Source organism: Falco punctatus (assembly GCF_963210335.1).
Source record: "Falco punctatus genome assembly, chromosome: 18".
In the NCBI taxonomy this organism is placed as follows: Eukaryota; Metazoa; Chordata; class Aves; order Falconiformes; family Falconidae; genus Falco; species Falco punctatus.
In genome coordinates this window covers 2,550,288-2,568,125 of record NC_137598.1, presented here as the reverse complement: position 1 = coordinate 2,568,125, position 17,838 = coordinate 2,550,288, and the positions used below count along the sequence as shown (strand labels likewise).

At 63.2% G+C, this 17,838-nt stretch overlaps 3 protein-coding genes across 4 annotated transcripts; all 3 read right to left on the bottom strand.

Annotated features, from left to right (window-relative positions):
* Window positions 1-4,162: 4,162 nt before the first annotated feature.
* On the bottom strand, window positions 4,163-10,516 carry LOC308055116 (ras-related protein Rab-11A-like). Its single transcript, XM_080368718.1, has 5 exons — window positions 9,752-10,516; window positions 6,085-6,280; window positions 5,805-5,998; window positions 5,638-5,718; window positions 4,163-5,392 (listed from the first exon to the last, which is right to left on the bottom strand). Exons 1-5 carry the CDS (start codon window positions 9,789-9,791, stop codon window positions 5,253-5,255), a joined length of 651 nt encoding a protein of 216 aa, XP_080224844.1. The 5' UTR covers window positions 9,792-10,516; the 3' UTR covers window positions 4,163-5,252.
* Window positions 10,517-11,892: 1,376 nt separating this feature from the next.
* RAB25 (RAB25, member RAS oncogene family) lies at window positions 11,893-14,990 on the bottom strand. Of its 2 annotated transcripts, none has more exons than XM_080368364.1 (5): window positions 14,432-14,990; window positions 13,351-13,546; window positions 13,042-13,235; window positions 12,813-12,893; window positions 11,893-12,028 (listed from the first exon to the last, which is right to left on the bottom strand). In XM_080368364.1, exons 1-5 carry the CDS (start codon window positions 14,469-14,471, stop codon window positions 11,898-11,900), a joined length of 642 nt encoding a protein of 213 aa, XP_080224490.1. In that variant the 5' UTR covers window positions 14,472-14,990; the 3' UTR covers window positions 11,893-11,897. The 2 variants fall into 2 exon arrangements, with proteins under 2 accessions (XP_080224490.1, XP_080224491.1); XM_080368365.1 differs by lacking the exon at window positions 11,893-12,028 and adding an exon at window positions 12,035-12,485.
* Window positions 14,991-15,122: 132 nt separating this feature from the next.
* Window positions 15,123-17,277, bottom strand: LAMTOR2 (late endosomal/lysosomal adaptor, MAPK and MTOR activator 2). The gene is made up of 4 exons (XM_080368366.1): window positions 17,153-17,277; window positions 15,863-16,025; window positions 15,662-15,751; window positions 15,123-15,375 (listed from the first exon to the last, which is right to left on the bottom strand). The coding sequence occupies exons 1-4, from the start codon at window positions 17,248-17,250 to the stop codon at window positions 15,319-15,321; spliced, it is 408 nt and encodes a 135-aa protein (XP_080224492.1). The 5' UTR covers window positions 17,251-17,277; the 3' UTR covers window positions 15,123-15,318.
* Between the last annotated feature and the right edge of the window lie 561 nt (window positions 17,278-17,838).

The following is a 17,838-nucleotide window of genomic DNA, read 5'->3' as shown; positions in this document are numbered from 1 at the left end:
CCAGGGAGACGATGCGCGCCCTTGGCTCGCTTGTTCAGCAACCGGCATCTTTCAGGATGTCTGATTTGGCTCGTTGGGGGTGTTTGCCGTGCCGGATGTTCCCGTAAAGGGATTTTATACTCAGCCAGTACGAGTGCCGGTGCCACAGGTGAAATATTTGCAAAAAAGCTTCCCTGGTCCTTCCCGTGGCCGTGCGGGACCATGGCATCCCTGAGCCTGCGCCATCCTGCTCGCGGGAGGGTGGCATCCATGGCGAGCGCCTGGGTTTTTTGGCTGCCAAAGCGAAGGAGAAGGCTGGAGGCTGTTCTCAACCAGACGCCCGAACCCTCGCAGTGGGCGCCTGAGGCGGGGGACCAGCGTTTGGGTGCCAAGGTTGGGGCGGTGGCTCCGTCGGCGTGGCGGGGAGCTTTTTTGCTGGTGGCAGAGGCGCTTGGGGCAGTTTGGCACAGCCCCGGCCCCGGCGGGTTAAACCTTGGTCCTTAACGTTTCAAAACCAGGCCAGCGCTTTTCTCCGGAGCGTCGGTGACTGCTTTTCGCTGCACCAAAATCACCGTTTACATGCTAGAACTCGATTAAAAAAAAAAAAAAATGACCTAGCGTCAACTCCGTTCTTCTTAGAGAAGCAGAGCGTTGTGCAAGGCGGTTACCTCTGGGTTTAGCTTTTGCTCCTAATCCTTCGTGTCGTGGCTCGGCCGTAGCGAACCCAGGGATGTCGTGGAGCATCCGCAAGGATCCCAAAGCCTTCGAGACACGCAGCGGCTGCCCCTCATCCCCTCGCCCGGCGCCGCTCACCAGCATTCATTCAGCAAAGCCATGCAATAGGTTAGGACAGGAAGCGAAGACAGTTCTCATTCGGTTTCTGCGTATAGCACTGTGAATCGGAGGTGACGCCACGGGACCCTCCCCGCTCCGGAAAGCGCGGGCGCCACGTCTGCCACGCTTTCAGAGGGGTTCGTGCTTGGTGGAATCAAAGCACCCGGTCCTTCCCCGCAGGGGCGGCGAGGCGGCCTGTTTGCTCTTTTCGTTTTTGTTTTTACCTCATTTGTTTTGGGTTTTGATACTTGAAGAAGAGTCAGTGATTGACATTGTACAGTGATGCCCTGGACTGGAGAGTGGATGCACTTTATAGTAACTTGTATACTGCTAGTGGGGTCCCATCCTGCCTCTGCTGAGCCCGCAGCGAGGTTTCCTTGGTGCCAGCACCGGCAAGAGCAGAGCCAGGATGGGCTGGTTCTTCCAAAAACCTTTCTAGGATGTTAGGGAGCAATCTCTGTATTTTATTGTGGGTTTTCACGTCCTGTAGAAACTCAGAGTCACCTTCTGCTGTCTGTTGACCTGGTGGAAAATCCAGCCGTGATTGGGCTGGGCTGACTTCAGTTTGAGGGCTGGGGACGGTGCTCCTGCCTTTACTCCTGTGTGACTCACCCCTGATTTCAATGGGGTTACCCTTCGGGAATCTGAAGTCACTTCAGCCCTGGCAGGCTGCGGTGATCCGCTGGATCCACTCCAGCATCGCTTCAGGGCTGCTAATGGAGCAAATTGAAAGTCACCCCCGGTAAAGTGACAATAATGTAAAATCTGGAGTTGTTCCATTGGTGCCTGTGCAGGGACTAAAAAAAAAATTAAAAAAAAAATAATAATACTAATGAAGTCACCCTCCAATGGTGGCACCAGTTTACCAGGCAGCTGATGGCAGAACGTGTTTTCTGGTCTTGCGATGATGCTTTTGAAACAAGTTGCAGAGAAACGGAGCGGCGAGACGGAGCAGCACGTCGTGGCTGCGGAGATCTCTCGGCTCCCAGGAGCTGGGATGGAGAAACGCGGTCGCAGGCTGCTTTGCTCGTCTACAAAACGATCAGCAGGGGTTTTTTTCCCTTTTTCCTTATGAATTCTGGTCAAAGATAATCATTAAAAAAAAAAGGGGGGGAAAAAAAAATTATAAAATCCGGGGCTGGATCCTGTTTTGCAATTGAGGATCTGCTCCTGGGCCAAAAGCAGCGTTAAGCAAACATGAAAGGCAGCGGGCATGAGCGCTGGCAAATCCCAAACTAGCGGGTCTGGCCACGGAGCCAGCTCTGATCCCAGCCCCACGTGAGCCAGGAAAATCCCCAGGGATGCCCAGAGCGGCCCCCCAGGCATCTGGCTGCAACGGTTGGGAGCCTTTGGGGCTGCAGAGGTTTTCCTCCGGTATCAAAGAGATCCAGGCTCCGGCTTGCTGCCGTTGGGACTCTGGCAAAGCAGCTCCGGTGGGATTTCCCCCGTTAAAACAGGAGCTAAAAGGAACCCCAAACCTCCAGGGCCCGTCGGCGGCCGAGCTGGCCGGTACCCACACAGCGGAGGCTGCCAGGGGAGCTCAGCCCCCCCGCCAACCCTTCATGGCTTTTTGCTTGACCGCTACCACCTTCGCTTTCTCTCGTCCTCGCTCCAAAACGCTGTACAAGTTTGTGTGTATCCGCTTTCCCCACGGATCCAGGCGCTGTCGGGATTCCCAACCTCGCGCTGAGCCAGCCAGCCACAGAGTTGCCCGGTTTTATCCTGGCCATCCTGACTGTGTGGCCCTTCCATTGAAAATCCATTCCCTATTATGTTGTATTTCCTTTTTTATTTCTTTTTTTTTTTTTTTTTTTGGTCGTCGTCCCCCCCCCCCCTTTTTTTTTTTTTCTTTTAACGTCATAGGAAACCTGTAGTCGGGATTGTTACTATTGGAAACCGATCACATGTTCCATCCAGGTATTTTTCATCTCTCCGGCGTTAACGCAAAAATAAAAGCCTGAGAGAGAGATATAACCGAACATAGAAGTAGAGTTAGGCTCGTTGTCTGAGTTTTGAGGCATATAGTATAAGGGGAGAAGGAAAAAAAATTAAAATAAAATAAAAAATTAAAATAATGATGTTGCACAACTTGTAGAAAACAAAGAAGGGAAAGGGTTAATGTATTAAATGTGCTAAATTACATTAAGAACTTAATTTTATTAAAGTATTATTACTTAAGAAACTTGGTGGCTGCTCTTGGTTTCTATCTGTTCACGCTTTAGGAGGAGGATCCAGGAGCAGTGGTGGGGAACGGGACCCCCAGCCAGCCCATGACCCCCTTCTGCCCCCTCCTCCGCAGGTCCCTCATCAAGCCACGGGCTTAATTACGCTCAGCCCCCCTGTGCCAGCTGCCCTTCCCCGTGTCCCGGGTCCGTGAGCCCTGCGTGCCATCCCGTGCCTGGCTTCACCCTTCCCGCTGCTTCATTCCTGCAGAGATCGTAGAAATGCTGGAAAACCTGGACCAAACCTGGACCAAACCCAAGCTGCCAAGCCTGAAAGCATCTCCACGGGCCTAAATGAGCTCATCATCCCGCGTGTGCATGCCAGCACCTGGCAGGATGGCAGGACCGATGGCAGCGAGCCCCAAGGGACCTTTGGCTCAACGCTGCGCAGTGCCAGGGGCAGCATCCTGCCCCCGCACAGCACCCACCTCTCCCGGCGGCGGGGCTGACATCACCCCTTGGCACCGCGTTTCGGTGTGGGCAGATGGTGGTGCGGGAGGGGGTGATGCTGGGCAGCTTTGCCTCTGCCAGCTGGTCCGGCTGGGTCAGGTAATAACTGTCACTCACCTGGGGACACTGTCACTCACCTGAGGACACCCTCCAGCCACAGGGACCGGGGATGTGGCCAAGGATGGGTCCGGCTGGCCCAGGGGTGATGCTGCCTCTGGGATGCAGCAGTGCCGTGGTGCGCGGATACGCTGCACCGGGGTAGCTGGAGCCAAGGTTATGATGCTGCCAGGGCTGGGGTGATTGGGGGGGAGGTGGTGGTGGTTGGGGGGGGGGGAGGGGGCAACCTCAAGCCCAGGGGGGACAGCACCCCCACGGCGCAGCCATCTCAGCACCCCCTGTGCAGGATCCAACCCACCCCTCAGAGCCTGAATTTCAAGGTCTCCCCTGCAGCCACCCAGCGAGACACCCCCTCACCCAGGGTCACACCTTCCTCCCCACCCCTCCTCCCCCTCCCCCCCTTCATCACTTGGGGTGCTGCCCAGCGCCCGAGCTGGAGCTGGCCTCGAGGAAGGACCCTGGGCAGAGAGAGAGAGCGAGCGCTTCCAGCAGCACCTTTATTTGGGGAATTTTTGCTCAAATTCCTGTTTCATGGATAAATTGGTCCCCAAGGCAAGACCCTGGCCCAGATCCTGCCGGCACAGCCCCTGGGTGGGCTGGGGTGACCCGGGGCAGCCATGGAGAGACAGAGACCCCCACCCCGCTGTGATGGGGGACACACTCCCAGCACTGGGGTCAATAGAGACAGGCTTTCCCAAGCGCACACACACACACCCTTGATTGACACCTGCCAATCACCCCTGACAGCAGCACCGGGCTCAGCCCCGTTTGTCCCAGCCCTTTGGGCAACTGGGAGGAGTGGGCCACTGTCACCCGGTAGGTGCAGCAGATGCTCCATCTAGTGGCAGCCGTGTCGCCAAAGCTGGCCCACGAGGCCACCAGTGACAAAACCACGAGTGGGGCAGGTTCCAGACTCCTTGCAGCCCCCAGCCCAGGGACCCCCTGCGCTGGTACCAGCCAGGTGCATGCAGGGATCACATGCCCACCCTCAGCATCACATCCCTGCCCCCACCAAAGCCCCAGCACCCCCCTTGTCCCCTCCTGGGGGCTCCCCCAAAGGATGTGTCCCCTCACATCCCTGCTCCAAACCCCTGCACGGCCCCTCCAAGCAGGAGTGGGGGGGAGTCACCCCCCCACACACACCCCAGGTGCCCCAGCAGCACCCAGAGGTGCACCCAGCCCTGGGTGCTGCTGGAGTGGGTGCGACTGGCTGCGTTACTGCTTCACCAGGCACAAAAAAAGGTGCAGCCAGTGTGTGTGTCCCCCCCCACCCTGCCCCGAAGGGCTGCACCCAGGGGTGCCACAGAAACGTGGCACCAAACAAGGGAGTCACGCTGTTTGGACACGCAGTGATTGGACCTTCAGGGCTAGAAGAAGCATGGACACGAGGGGATGGCATGTCTCGAACCACGGGGAGAGAGGAGAGAGACCCCGCTGCTTCCCTACCCCCTGCCCCATCGCAGTAGGTCCTACACAAACACAAGGAGAGCAGCACGATGGCACACACAGGAGCGCCCATGCAGAAGCGGCCACCAGCTCGCCCTGTTCTGGGAAGGGGGGGTGGGGGCTGCAGCAAGCACAGGTAGAGGGTGAGAAACATGATGCTGGGGGGTGGGGTGGGGGTCTCAGGGTGGGGGCACCCCGGGGGGCTCAGATGTTCTGGCAGCAGGGTGCCTGCCTGCCCTCCTGCTGCGTGGGCAGCACCCGGATGGGCTCGATGGTCGTGGTGGGGCCAAATTCTGACTCCGGCTGCCCGGTGATCTGCCTCTGTGACACGATGCGGTAGATTTCTGCCAGGAAAGAAAGAAGGAGAAAAAAAAAGAAAAATTATTTAAGTATATATTTCGGGGGGGGGGGGATGGGACGGGGGGGACTTGCCCTCTCCCAAAACACACAGCTCAAGGGGTGTAAATGCCTTTATCTCCCCACCCAGGGGAGCAGGACCCCGGGATGCACAACCAGGGTCCCCAGCAGGACCCAGTATCCAAAACCATCCCCATCCCTTCCCACCCCGTCCTTCCTGGTTGCCCCTTACCCGAAAGGATGTTGTGGAAAGCTGTCTCCACGTTGGTGGAGTCCAGAGCCGATGTCTCGAGGAAGGACAGCCCATTCTTCTCTGCAAGGACAGGGTGAGCTCAGGCAGGTGCCACCAGCCAAAGCCACCCCGGGGTGGGACGGGACAGGGCAGGATGGGGGAGATACCTGCAAAGCTCCTGGCCTCATCGGTGGGCACAGCCCGCAGGTGCCGCAGGTCGCTCTTGTTGCCCACCAACATGATGACAATGTTGGCATCGGCGTGGTCCTGCAGCTCCTTCAGCCAGCGCTCGGCGTTCTCGTACGTCAGGTACTTGGCGATGTCGTAGACGAGCAGAGCTCCCACCGCCCCTCGGTAATACCTGGGGGACATTGAGTTGGGGGGGGGGGTGGGTCACAGCAGGGCTCTGGGTGAGGGACATGACAGGGGGGGGGCAAGGAAACTCACGCTGAGGTGATGGCCCGGTACCGCTCCTGCCCCGCCGTGTCCCAGATCTGAGCCTTCACCGTCTTGTTGTCCACCTGGATGCTCCTTGTGGCGAACTCCACGCCGATGGTGCTCTTGCTCTCCAGGTTGAACTCGTTGCGGGTGAAGCGGGACAGCAAGTTGCTCTTCCCCACCCCAGAGTCCCCGATGAGCACAACTGGGGGGGGGGGGGAGGGGGTCACAAGCACAGCGTCAGCCCCCCCCCAGACACCCAGCAAAGGCATTTGCCTCCTGCAGTACCCACCAGCCCAGCAAACCCCCTCCCCAACAGCCCCCACCGCATGCAGGACCAGCAGCCTCCCCTCATCCTGGCAGCACCGCCACTACCTGTGAAGACCCCTCGAGAAAATTCCTGCCATCTCCTGGGAGTTGCCGTGGGTTTCCACCCCAGCACCAGGGATGGGGGGAGGGGGGTGGGGGAGCACCACAGGCACCTGCGCACGCAAATCGGGCAGAAAACCCAGAGCCAGGACCTGTGCGGAGCCAGCCAGGCTGGAGGTGCTGAGCAGGATTTGGTCTTCTCTCTCCAGCCCAGCGCCAACCCCAAGGGCACACACGCAAGAGGAGTTAGAAGCTTGGGCTCAAAAGCATCATCCTCCTCCTCCTGCTGGTCCGCAGGAGGTCCCTGGGTGTGGGCTAGTTCAGTGCACTTTCTACTTGCCCCGGACTGGAATGGTTCCTGTAAAATCTGGTGCAACAGGCTCTGGGGAGGCTTTATCACCCGGCTCCCCTATCAAGTTTGTTGAGTTTATGACTCAACCAGCTTTGATTTTTTTCAAAAAAATTTTTTTTTTTTCTTTTTTACATTCCCTTGCTGCCGGTTCTGTTCGTACTCCAGGTGCCCTCAAGTGCAGCCTGCTCCACTTCACCCACCCTCCCGGGAGTGAGCTTGGGGGACACATCCCCCCACCAGGGCCAGACAACAGCAGGGCCGAGATCCCAACCATCCAGCCACCACCCTGGGGAGAAAGATGGCTCCGCGGGGGGGAGGGGGAGCAACACCACCAGCAAGGGACCCCCGGCCATGGCATGCCGCCGTGCCCCCCCACCCCGGGCTGCACAGCACCCTGTGTTTGGCAGCAAGATGCATCTACATTCCTGCAAGGCTCGGCAGCCACCAGCTTCCAAGATGTTGCTCCACACCATGGGTGACCCCTACCCCATCAGCTCCCCCTGGGAGGGACCTGGCTCCCTTCCCCCTCGCCAAACCCCTGGTGGCAAGTGGCACCCCTCCGAGAAGCCCAATAGCCTGCGGAGCAACTCCTCGTGACCACCGAAGGCAGCTGGAAGGCACCGGAGCGTTGCTGGCCATCCCAGTATCAAGGGTGGCTAGCAAGATGGAAGGGTGGCTCCTCCAATGGAGGCCTGGGACAGTCTGGGCTATCCTGGACAAACCGGTAGGAAAATGCAGGCCAGTGACGAGGCAGGCTCGTTAACGCTCACCGAGCCTCATTAACGCTCACCGAGCATCGCCGCCTTGGTCGGGGCTTGGCGTTTAATCAACGGGAAGTTGCTACTTCCCCTGGCTCAACCGCCGCATCGCCAGTCCCGGCCGTACCGGGGTCCCTGGTCCCCAGCACCTCCGTGACCCAGGGGCAGGATGGCAGCGCAGCCGGGAAGCAGCACTAAGTACAGCCAGGGGAAACTGAGGCACAAGCATGCCATGTTGCATCGTGCAAAAAAAAAAAAAAATAATTAAAATCTCAGTACAGGAAAGCTGTAGGAAAGCAAACTGGGTGAAGGAGGAAGGGGGAGAGCCAGCCCGCGGTGGCACACTGACCTCGCACAGCCCCCCACAGGCATCACACCATGCCAGGGAGGGGGCAGGGGTCCAGCAGCATGCACGAGGGTGTCCCAGAGTGGGGGGGGCCAGCTCAGCCCCATCCCCCTGAGCTTGAAGGGGGGGAGGGATTGGAGCAGCATCCTCCACCCCACGCACAAAACCACCTGCCACCCCGAACACGCAGCGGGAGCTGTTTAAAGTGGGGAGTGGGCATCGCGCAAGCCGCGGTGCGACATCCCTGCCACATCCCATCCCACCCCAGCGAGGGGGCTGGGAACAGCCTGGGGCTCCGCACAGGGAGCCTGAGGAAGGGTCCGAGAAGCGGCCATGCCCAGGGCCATTTCACGTCCACCCCAAGCCCCTCCAGCAGCATCCGGGGCTTTCCCGTGAGCACAACTGGAATTTGCCACCCGCTTTGCAGGAGAAGGCAGCTGACGCTCCCATCCCTGTGGAAATCAGGATAAAGTGGCTTCGGGTGCTGAGCATCTCCCATTTCTCAGGGGCAGAAACTGGTCCCAGCAGAGCCAAGCCCAAGGAACACTGGCCCAGCTCCGTGTCCCTAAACCCTTCATCCCACTCGGACTTCGCTCCTGCTTCGGGAGGGATGAGCAGACCTCGCGTTCCAACCCAAGTCCTCTTCGTTTTAAGGACTCCAGAGACCCCCGGGTGACCAAGGAGGGGGGACGCAGAGCCCAGCGCGGCAGCCCTGGCTCCTGTGGGATGACAGGGAAGGGATGGGCACAGGGGAGGACACTGTGCCGGGGCCACCTCGGAGCAGGGCGAGAAGGGAAGGATGCGCTGGCACCCGGCACCTCGCTCCCAGCCTGTCCCTCCTCGCCACATCCCAGAATAACTCCAGGGAGGAGGATTTTAGGAGCCAGGGGAGGTGCGCGAGGAGCCGGGGGCTCCCGACAGGTCGGTGGCTGGAATTACTCAGGGCTGCGGAGGGAGGATGGCTCACGGTGAGCTCAATCCAGGGTTTTTTTTGGTTTGGGGTTTTTTGTTTGTTTGTTTTTCCAGGTATTTTTTCCCCCCCAGGTATTTCCCAGGAAGCTGCGATGCTGCCCCACTGTCCCCTCGCTTCCCCCAGCTGTGGCACAAGGTGGGGCGGGGGGGGGGGGGGGAAGAGCTGCTGATGGCAGGGCTACCCGGCGTGGTGGCAACTGGGATGGCGATGCTCCGAGGGGATACTGGGCCAGGAAAACCGACGTCACATTTCCAAGGGCCCATCCCCATCGCCTTGGCGCAGCGGAGAGGTCACCAGCGCCGGGAAGGACAATGCCGGAGCGCTGGATCCTTTCCCTTAACCGCAGCCAAGCCACAGCGCAGCTTTTCCTTTCGGGATCGCTCCCTCGGCCCCCAGAACTGGCATCTTCACCCCCCCACGCCACGCAGAGGAGACCACCCAAACCCACTCAGAGGGGCTCTGGGGCCAGCACAGCACCCTCAGCACCGCACGGAGCAGCTCCCACCGCTGCCCCCCCCCCCCCCCCCCCCGACACCCAGCACCCTGCCACGGCCACCCCTCCCCTGGGTGCTGCCCCCAGCTGAGGGCTCCAGCCTCTTCCCACAGCATTAACGAGCTGCTTTAATTAGCACCGGGACCACAAACAGCCGCTCACACCCAGCAGCCGCAGACCCTCGGACCACCGCAGCGTTTTAACTCCACCCTGAGACCCAGCATCACCGACACCCACCACCAGCACCCCAACATCCCCCCCCTCCAGGTCCCCAGCACTGGGGGCTCCAGTTACACCCCAGTACAAACCCAAATCCAGCTTCCAGCTCCATCCCCAGGGAGCTGCAGGGAGGGAGCTGAGGCCGTGCACAGCTCATCACACCCACCTTTGAAGAGGTAGTCGTATTCCTCGTCCTTTCCCCGCATCTCGCCCAGCACCACAGCCCTGCTCCCACTGGGCAAACTGGGATTTCCGGGCCTTATCCAGCCTTGGCAGGGGCTGTCCCTTGTGCACCCATTGGTGGCCACAGCCCTTCCTCCCCTGCACCCATTGGTGGCCAGGGCTGCCCGTCACTCCAGGTGTGCTCACCTGGGCCAGGTGAGGCGGAGCAGGCATGCAGCAGGGGATGCCAGGGCTCAGCACCACTTGCCTGAGGGCTCTGGGCCTCCTTACACCTCCCCATCCCTGGTGTCCTCATGCAAAGCGCTGTGTAGCAGCAGGGAAAGGTCACAGCCACGCGTGCCACCAACTGGGATGGCCACAGTCACGGCCACGGTCACGGTCACGGCCACGGTCACGGTCACGGCCACGGTCACGCTTTCGGTGCAGAATCATTGACATGAAATGGGAGCTGGGCTGACGCATCTTGCAAGTGCCCAGAAGTAGGGGGGATGTGGGGCACCCAGCACCAGTTCGCCCACGGCCAAGGGGGGGTCGGGAACTGGCTGAGGCCAAGGCAGCGTCTGGGCTGATAAACCACCACCCGCTGCCCCCATAAGTCACTGAGGGGGTGGGGATGCGGCTGGGAAAGGCTGTGTGGGGAGGGGATGCGGGGGACCGTGGCATCAGGCTGGGAGGGGGCACAGGGGGACCATGGCATCAGGGTGGGGGGACACAGGGGGACCGTGGCACCAGCGTGGGATGGGGTGCAGGGGGACCATGCAATAGGGCTGGGGGGGCACAGGGGGACCATAGCATTAGGGGGGGCACAGGGGGACCATGGCACCGGGGTGGGATGGGGCGCAAGGGGACCATGTCATTGGGCTGGGAGAGGGCATAGGGGGACCATGGCACCAGGGTAGGATGGAGCACAGGGGGGCCATGGCATCGGGGTGGGGGGCACAGGGGGACCATGGCATCGGGCCAGGAGGAGGCACAGGGGGACCATGGCATCGGGGGGGGGGGGGGGGCACAGGGGGACCATGGCATCAGGGTGGGGGGCATAGGGGGACCATAGCACCAGGGTGGGGGGGCACAGGGGGACCATGGCATCAGGGTAGGATGGGGCACAGGGTGGGGGGTACAGGGGGACCATGGCATCGGGCCGGGAGGAGGCACAGGGGGACCATGGCATCAGGCTGGGGGGGGGCACAGGGGGACTGTGGCACCAGCATGGGATGGGGTGCAGGGGGACCATGGCATCGGCAGGGGGGCACAGGGGGACCACGGCATCAGGGTGGGATGGGGTGCAGGGGGTCATGGCATTGGGCTGGGGGGGCACGGGGGGGCCGTGGCATTGGGCTGAGCTGCTTGGGCAGCCACAATCTCTGGCATGCCATGGAGGTGGGGACGAGGGGATGGGAAAACAAACACACAGGAATTCCAGCTCAGCCAAGCTGCGTTTCACAAGTCCTTTAATGATTGCGTCACCCCCGCGCTGGACACGGAGCTGCTCCCAGGCCCCTCGGTACCGGGCTCTGCACTGAGCTCATCCCACCATGCAGGCACAAGGGACCTTTGCTAGGTCCTGCCATCACGCCTGTCCCACGCCTGCGCTGGGGACAGAGGTGTGCCAAGGGCTGAGAGCTGCCAAGGGCTTGGGATGACCCCAGAGCAGCCCCCGGTGGGGATGGAGACCTGCGGGGACAGCCACGTCCCCAACGCGTGGCGCAGGGTGAACCCACAGGAGCAATCCCAGGGCCAGACGCAAGCGGAGAGGCTCCGGTCACTGCCATGGTCCTGGCCAGAACCTCCCGGCTCCTTCTCCCGCGATGCCTCGGGTGTCTCCGTGCCCTGGGGGTCCGGAGGGGCTGGGAGGTCCATGCGTGACGGTGGCGAAGCTCATCAGAACCGAAGCAGACAGAGAAGAGCTGCCGGCACTGGTGCTTCTCACCGGTGATGGCAGGATTTGGCCCCTGTCCGGGCTGCAGGTCCCCACTGCACCAGGACAGGTGTGACACCGTGTGGCACCGCAGGCTGGGTGACACCTGTGCCAGTGGTCAGACCAGTCTGCACCGAGGCAGAGCTCTATGCCACTGGCACGTCCCAGGGCTGCGGCGGTCCCCGGGGGCTTCCTGGGGTGCCCGGCCGGCTCAGAGGGCCACGCAGCACGGGCGCTTCTCCACCGCCGCTGGGGCCGTGCTCTCCACGCTCTCGTTGGCCAGTGCCACCAGGTTGCTTTGGCTGCTCCTCTGCTTCTGTTTCTGCACTTTGTGGAAGATCTCTGCAAAACAAGAGGTGCCGGGGGGGGGGGGGGGGGGGGGGCAGGCTGCGTGTCAGCTGAGGGTCCCCCAGGGAAGCTTCGAGCCCGCAGCCCCTGTTGCTCGCCCTTTGGGCCACTGCTTGCCACGCCGGTGGCCCTCCTTCCCCTTTATGCGGCAGAGGGGATGGGTTGAGGGTGCCAAGGGAGCAGATCTCCCCAAGTTGCATCCCTGCGGTGCCTGGGGAACACCCTGCGCTGAGGCAATTTCCTCTTGCCCAACCTGGGATTAATGCTTCACCCCACGCTGGTGCTGGCAGCTCGCCGGGCCGGCCTGGCTTGGCACGCTCCGGCACGGCACGGCACGGCACACCTCGCTGCGCTCCTGCCCTGCCGCTGCTGGCTGCCATTCCTGGAGAGGTGCTCCCGGCTGAGCATCACCTCCTGCCATCCATGTCCCCCCAGCCGGTTCAGCAGGGTGCTGGAGACATTGAGTCAGGAGCCCAGGACAACAGGAAGGGGGAGTGGGGATTACAGGGGAGGGGGGAGAGGGAGCCCCCGGGGGCTTTGGGCATGCCCAGGGGCTGTGAGAACAAAGCCAGGGGTGCGGAGAGCGAAACACCCCGGCAGGAAAGGCCAGAAACCAAACCAGCCAGAAAAACAAGAGGGAACCAGCCCCAAGGAGCTCACGTGGAGCAGGGCAGAGTGAAGCGCACGCACCCTCTGCCCAGCCCCCTGTCCCCGCTAAGGGACCCCGCGGTGCCCTGATCCCCAGGACCCTGGTGCATGACGGCACCGGTGCACGTACCCTTCAGGATGGTCTCGAACGCCTGCTCGACATTGGTGGAGTCCAGCGCCGAGGTCTCGACGAAGAGCAGCCCGTTGTTGTCTGCAATGAGAGGAGACCCCCCACCCCCGCACCGATGCAGCCCCCCGCTCCAGTTTCGGACCCTCTTTTGAGTGCCGGCATCGGTGCGGGTCCTGGCTCTTGAGGAGGGTGCCAAGCCCCAGCACCACAGCAGGATGCCAGCCTGTACCTGCAAACATTTTCGCCTCCTCCATGGGCACCTCCCGAGCCTGCGCCAGGTCGGTCTTGTTCCCCACCAGCATGACGACGATGCTGGCCTCAGCGTGGTCGTACAGCTCCTTCAGCCAGCGGTCCACCACGTTATACGTCTGGTGCTTGGTGATGTCAAAGACAACCAGGGCACCCACAGCTCCCCGGTAATACCTACGGGAGAACCCCACCGTCACCCCCGTCCCCCAGCATCCTCACCCGTGGGGCTCAGCTGTGAGGGCATCACCACCCGGGGCAGAGCCCTGGTTTTGGGTAGCCCCAGCCTTACGCAGAGGTGATGGCGCGGTATCGCTCCAGCCCGGCCGTGTCCCAGATCTGAGCCTTCACCACAGCATCTCCCACCAGGATGGTGCGGGTGGAGAACTCCACGCCGATGGTGGTGCGGCTGTCGTGGTTGAACTCGTTGCGGGTGAAGCGGGAGAGCAGGTTGGTTTTGCCCACCCCGGACTCCCCGATCAGGACGACTGTGGAAGGGAAAAAAGCCCACCGGAGTCGTTGGGGAGGGGCGAGGGCTGCTCCAAGACCCTCTACAGTAATTAAATATTCCTTCCCAACCCGAGCCAGACCACCCAGCAGCTCCTCACCTCGGTGCACGGGCACCCCTTGTCACCTGGTGACCCCAGACCTGGGCAAGCACATGGGTCTGACACCCACCACGGTCACACCTTCAGCAAACGGGGGTCCTGGCCCCACACCACGAGCTCGCAGCCCCTCGGGTGCGACTGAGCCACCCCAGCTGCCCAGGGGGTCGTGGCTACCAGGCTGTGGGCAGCTGGCAACCCCCTGGTCACCCCACTTGGGCGGGCACCCTGAGCTGGTGGCACACCGGAGCCACTCCACCTCCACGTGCCCAACGGGAGCACCAAGGTCCTGCAGGATCTGGCCGGTAGCACCCACAGGACACCGGGGTCCTGTGCCCCAGGAGCTCAAGCTCGGGGGGCATGAGGCTGTGCCCCTGTTTCTCCAGCCCAGGGTTGACCCCTGTGTCCTCAGCTTGTGCCACCACAGGTCACCGCAGCAGAATGACTTCCAAACGCCCGCCGCTCTCGGGGGTTAATGGGCTCTCACCGCATTTATGTCTCGCACCCTCTGTGCCAACAGCTTGCCTGGGGTCCCACGTGGTGGGCCTGGGTCTCCCTGTGCCGTTTCCAGCCCTGACCTCGCTGCCACCAGCCCCGGGGTCACGGCCGGCGCCTGCTCCCCAGTCCCCTGACCCTGGCAGGCATCCAAGCCGCGGGGACGGCCAACAACATCCCAGTTCCCTCCCCGCAGCCCCCAACCTCCTGCTCCATCCCTTTTGGGGAAGGGGCAGGGGGGACTCGGGAATCCCCCCCGAGCTCAGGACTCACCCTTGAAGACAAAATTATAATCCTCCTCGGCGCTGCCCATGTTGCCCTGGCTGCCACCCTTGCTGGCGCTGCCGTCGCTTGGCTTCCTCCTTCCCGCTGCAGAGCCTCGAGCAGGCGGCACCGGGTGGGACGGGCTCCGGGAGGCACCGAGGGGGCAAAGTTTCCTCCGGGGAGGGGGAGGGGGGGGGAAGCAAGTGGGGTCTGGGGGTGCAAGCAGGGTGCGGGGGGGCTAGAGGGGTCCGGGAGAGAGACGGCAAGGCCAGCGGGGTTGGCGTCGCGGCGGGGCTGGTTGACTCAAGGGGTGGGACCGGGTGTCGCGGCGCAGGTTGGGCAGGTAGTGTCACCCCTGGGACCGTCACGGGGTGGCCGGAGGTGGAGCCGGGGCCTGATCCTGGCAGCTGGGGGTGGCGGAGGCAGCGGCGCGGGGCAGGCTGGGGCAGCGGGGGCCAGGAGCTGAGCCCCCAGCTCCAACGCGTCCCCCCGCCTCTGCTGCCATCGTGTGAAAGCTGGGCAAAGCAGGGCAGGGGCGCAACCCCCACTGCTCCCCCGCCACCCCAGGGTGCAGGGCGCTCAGCACCACGCTGACACAAGCCCCTGGCAGCGCTGGTTGACCCCAAAGCACTGCCCAGGGCACCCCCAGTGCCTGTGTTACCCCCCCAGCTCCTTGGATTCACAAGAGACACACAGCACGGAACCATCACACGCATTTTTATTCCCCCGCCCCCGCATCTCTTATACTCCCTCCACTTGATTTTTATCAAGGCCACACCAAAGCAGGACCAAGCTCCGGGATGCCCGTGAGGCTGCTCAGCACCACCCCCCAGCACCACCAGTGAGGGCATGGAAGCAAAGAGCCTTTGCACCTCCAAGCCCCTGAAGCGCCGTGCTCAGGATGCGGCCACTTGCGTGAGCGGCTCCTCCAGGTACTGGACCAGCGCCTGTGCCTGCGAGCGGAGAGCGGCGTCAAGGGGGGATGTGAGGTGGACCCCCCCAACCCATGCGCACCACCCGTGGGTTTATTTTAACTTATATTTAATTTTTAGGGCATTAAAAAGGTGTGGGGCAGTGCGTGGGGCTGGCACGGGGGACAGTGGAGGCAAGGAGCAAAAATGCATCCCAGGTGCAGCAGCTTCCTCCACCACCCCCATCCTCATCCTCCTTTTCCCAAGTGGGACGCAGCCTGGACCCCCTCCCCTCCCCAGCGCCCCCCCTCCCCCCCCCCAGCATTACCTTGGCCTTCAGCATCCCAAATCCCACCGTCTCCTTGGCGTACATGCAGAGCAGCAGGTTGGCCACCCGCGTGATGGCCACGCGTCCCTCCTGCCCCGGGGGAGAAACAGCACCCATCGCACCCCTAGCTCGGCAGAGACCCCCAGCAGGGTCCCAGGGGACCCTCTGGGAGGGGGGGGGGCAGCCCCCAGCCCCACGTACCATGCAGTCCATGAGGATGAACTTGAGGTTGTCCTCATTGAACGCCTGGTGGCCGTTCTTGTCGTACGCCACCCAGATGTTGCTGGCGATGGCTGCGGTGACCCTGGCATCGGTGTCCCCGTAGCCCGAGTAGGCGAGCAAGGACCCCTCATTGTTCAGGAGCCTGGAAATGGGGGGGGGGGCCCAAATTGGTGCCTCTACACGCAGCAGGGCAGACCCCACTGTGGTGCCAGGGGGCAGAGCAAACCACCCCCCCACCCCCCACCCCCTGGTGCCAGCACAGGGCACCCCAGGTTTGCAGGGGGCTCTGGCAGGGGGTGAGGGGTGCAGGGTGGTGGGGGTCCGCGGTGGCTGCGGCTGGTGCAGAATGGGCAGCAGCCCGGTGGGCACGCACGGTGCACCCTGCATGGCCCTGGCACCGTGCACGGCCCAGCACCACGGACATGCACCGTGCACAGGCCCAGCACCACGCGCCGTGTACAGACCCAGCACCATGCGTCATGCACGGCCCAGCACCATGCATGACCCAGCACCATGCACTGTGCACAACCCAGCGCACCGTGCACAGCTCCAGCACCGTGCACTCCCCAGCACCGTGCACACGCCCAGCACCGTGCACGGCCCCAGCACACCATGCATGGCCCCAGCACTGTACATCATTTACCATGCACAGCACCAGCGCCATGCACCGTGCACAGCTCCAGCACCACACACTGTGCATGGCCCAGCACCACACACTGCCCAGCACCGTGCACTCCCCAGCACCGTGCACTCCCCAGCACCGTGCACAGGGCCAGCATCGTGCACAGGGCCAGCACCGTGCACAGGGCCAGCACCGTGCACTCCCCAGCACCGTGCACAGGGCCAGCACCGTGCACTGCCCAGCACCGTGCACAGGCCCAGCACCGTGCACAGGCCCAGCACCGTGCACTCCCCAGCACCGTGCACAGGCCCAGCACCGTGCACTGCCCAGCACCGTGCACTCCCCAGCACCGTGCACTCCCCAGCACCGTGCACTCCCCAGCACCGTGCACTCCCCAGCACCGTGCACAGGCCCAGCACCGTGCACTCCCCAGCACCGTGCACTCCCCAGCACCGTGCACAGGCCCAGCACCGTGCACAGCCCCGACCCCACGCACCACGCACAGCCCCACGCACGGCCCAGCACCGTGCACGGCCCCCGCAGGACCCCCTCGGTGGGGCCCTGGCAGGGCCGGGGGCAGGAACCTGTCCCCCCCGGCTGCACCCCGCACCGGGCAGGATCATGCCCCCGCCCCCGCCCCTACTCACAGGGTGCTCTGGACCCCGCCGGTGTTGGCCTGGCTCAGCACCTGGGTGAGGGCCTTGGGGCGCAGCATGGCGGCGGGGGGCGGGGCCGCGCGGGGCATGCCGGGACGTGTAGTCCCCGCCCGCCCCGCGCGCCCGCCCCGCCCCTCGGGGGACCCCCCGGGTGCCGCCCGCCAGCTCGGGGGGCGGGGGCGGGGGTCCCCTCGGGGTGTGTGTCCCCCCGAGGGGCCGTGGGGTGAAGCCACCACGGGCGGCGAGGGGGCGCAGGGCAGGGCCGGGATGGGCCGGACACCCCCAAACCCCCAGCCAGAGCCCCCGGCCGGACACCCAAGCCCCCCGAGGGGAACCCCCAACCCCCCAGCCAGCCGTCACACCCCCGGTGGGACCCCCAACACCCCGGCGAGACACCCCGAAACCCCCAGCTAGACCCCCTACCGCCACCCCGCTCGGACCCCCAAACCCCCCAGCCAGCCCCATCCTCCCCCGCTCCCCACCTGGACCCCCAAACCCCCCACCCTCGGCGGGACCCCCAAAACCCCCCAGCCAGCCCCCTCCCCCCCCCGGACCCCCAAATCCCCAGCCAGCCCCCCGCGCCCCCCCTCCCCCGGACCCCCAAACCCCCGGTCACGGTGCGGGGGGCTGGTTGCCCAGTGAAGGGGGGTACATGGGGGGTGGGGGTGCAGGGGGGA

What these genes read in the sequence shown, in the direction of transcription:
- LOC308055116 (XM_080368718.1), bottom strand. Translation starts at nt 9,791, where the DNA reads ATGCGGGGAAAGGACGAGGAATACGACTACCTCTTCAAAG. An exon ending in ATACGACTACCTCTTCAAAG is followed by an intron (nt 6,281 to 9,751) that starts GTGGGTGTGATG and finishes CCCCCCCCCCAG; the next exon opens with TTGTGCTCATCGGGGACTCT. An exon ending in TTTCCACAACATCCTTTCGG is followed by an intron (nt 5,393 to 5,637) that starts GTAAGGGGCAAC and finishes CTTTCCTGGCAG; the next exon opens with AAATCTACCGCATCGTGTCA.
- RAB25 (XM_080368364.1), bottom strand. Translation starts at nt 14,471, where the DNA reads ATGGGCAGCGCCGAGGAGGATTATAATTTTGTCTTCAAGG. An exon ending in TACCGCGCCATCACCTCTGC is followed by an intron (nt 13,236 to 13,350) that starts GTAAGGCTGGGG and finishes GTTCTCCCGTAG; the next exon opens with GTATTACCGGGGAGCTGTGG. An exon ending in GTTCGAGACCATCCTGAAGG is followed by an intron (nt 12,029 to 12,812) that starts GTACGTGCACCG and finishes CTTGTTTTGCAG; the next exon opens with AGATCTTCCACAAAGTGCAG.
- LAMTOR2 (XM_080368366.1), bottom strand. Translation starts at nt 17,250, where the DNA reads ATGCCCCGCGCGGCCCCGCCCCCCGCCGCCATGCTGCGCCCCAAGGCC. An exon ending in TCATCCTCATGGACTGCATG is followed by an intron (nt 15,752 to 15,862) that starts GTACGTGGGGCT and finishes CCCCCGGGGCAG; the next exon opens with GAGGGACGCGTGGCCATCAC. An exon ending in TTGGGATGCTGAAGGCCAAG is followed by an intron (nt 15,376 to 15,661) that starts GTAATGCTGGGG and finishes CTCCGCTCGCAG; the next exon opens with GCACAGGCGCTGGTCCAGTA.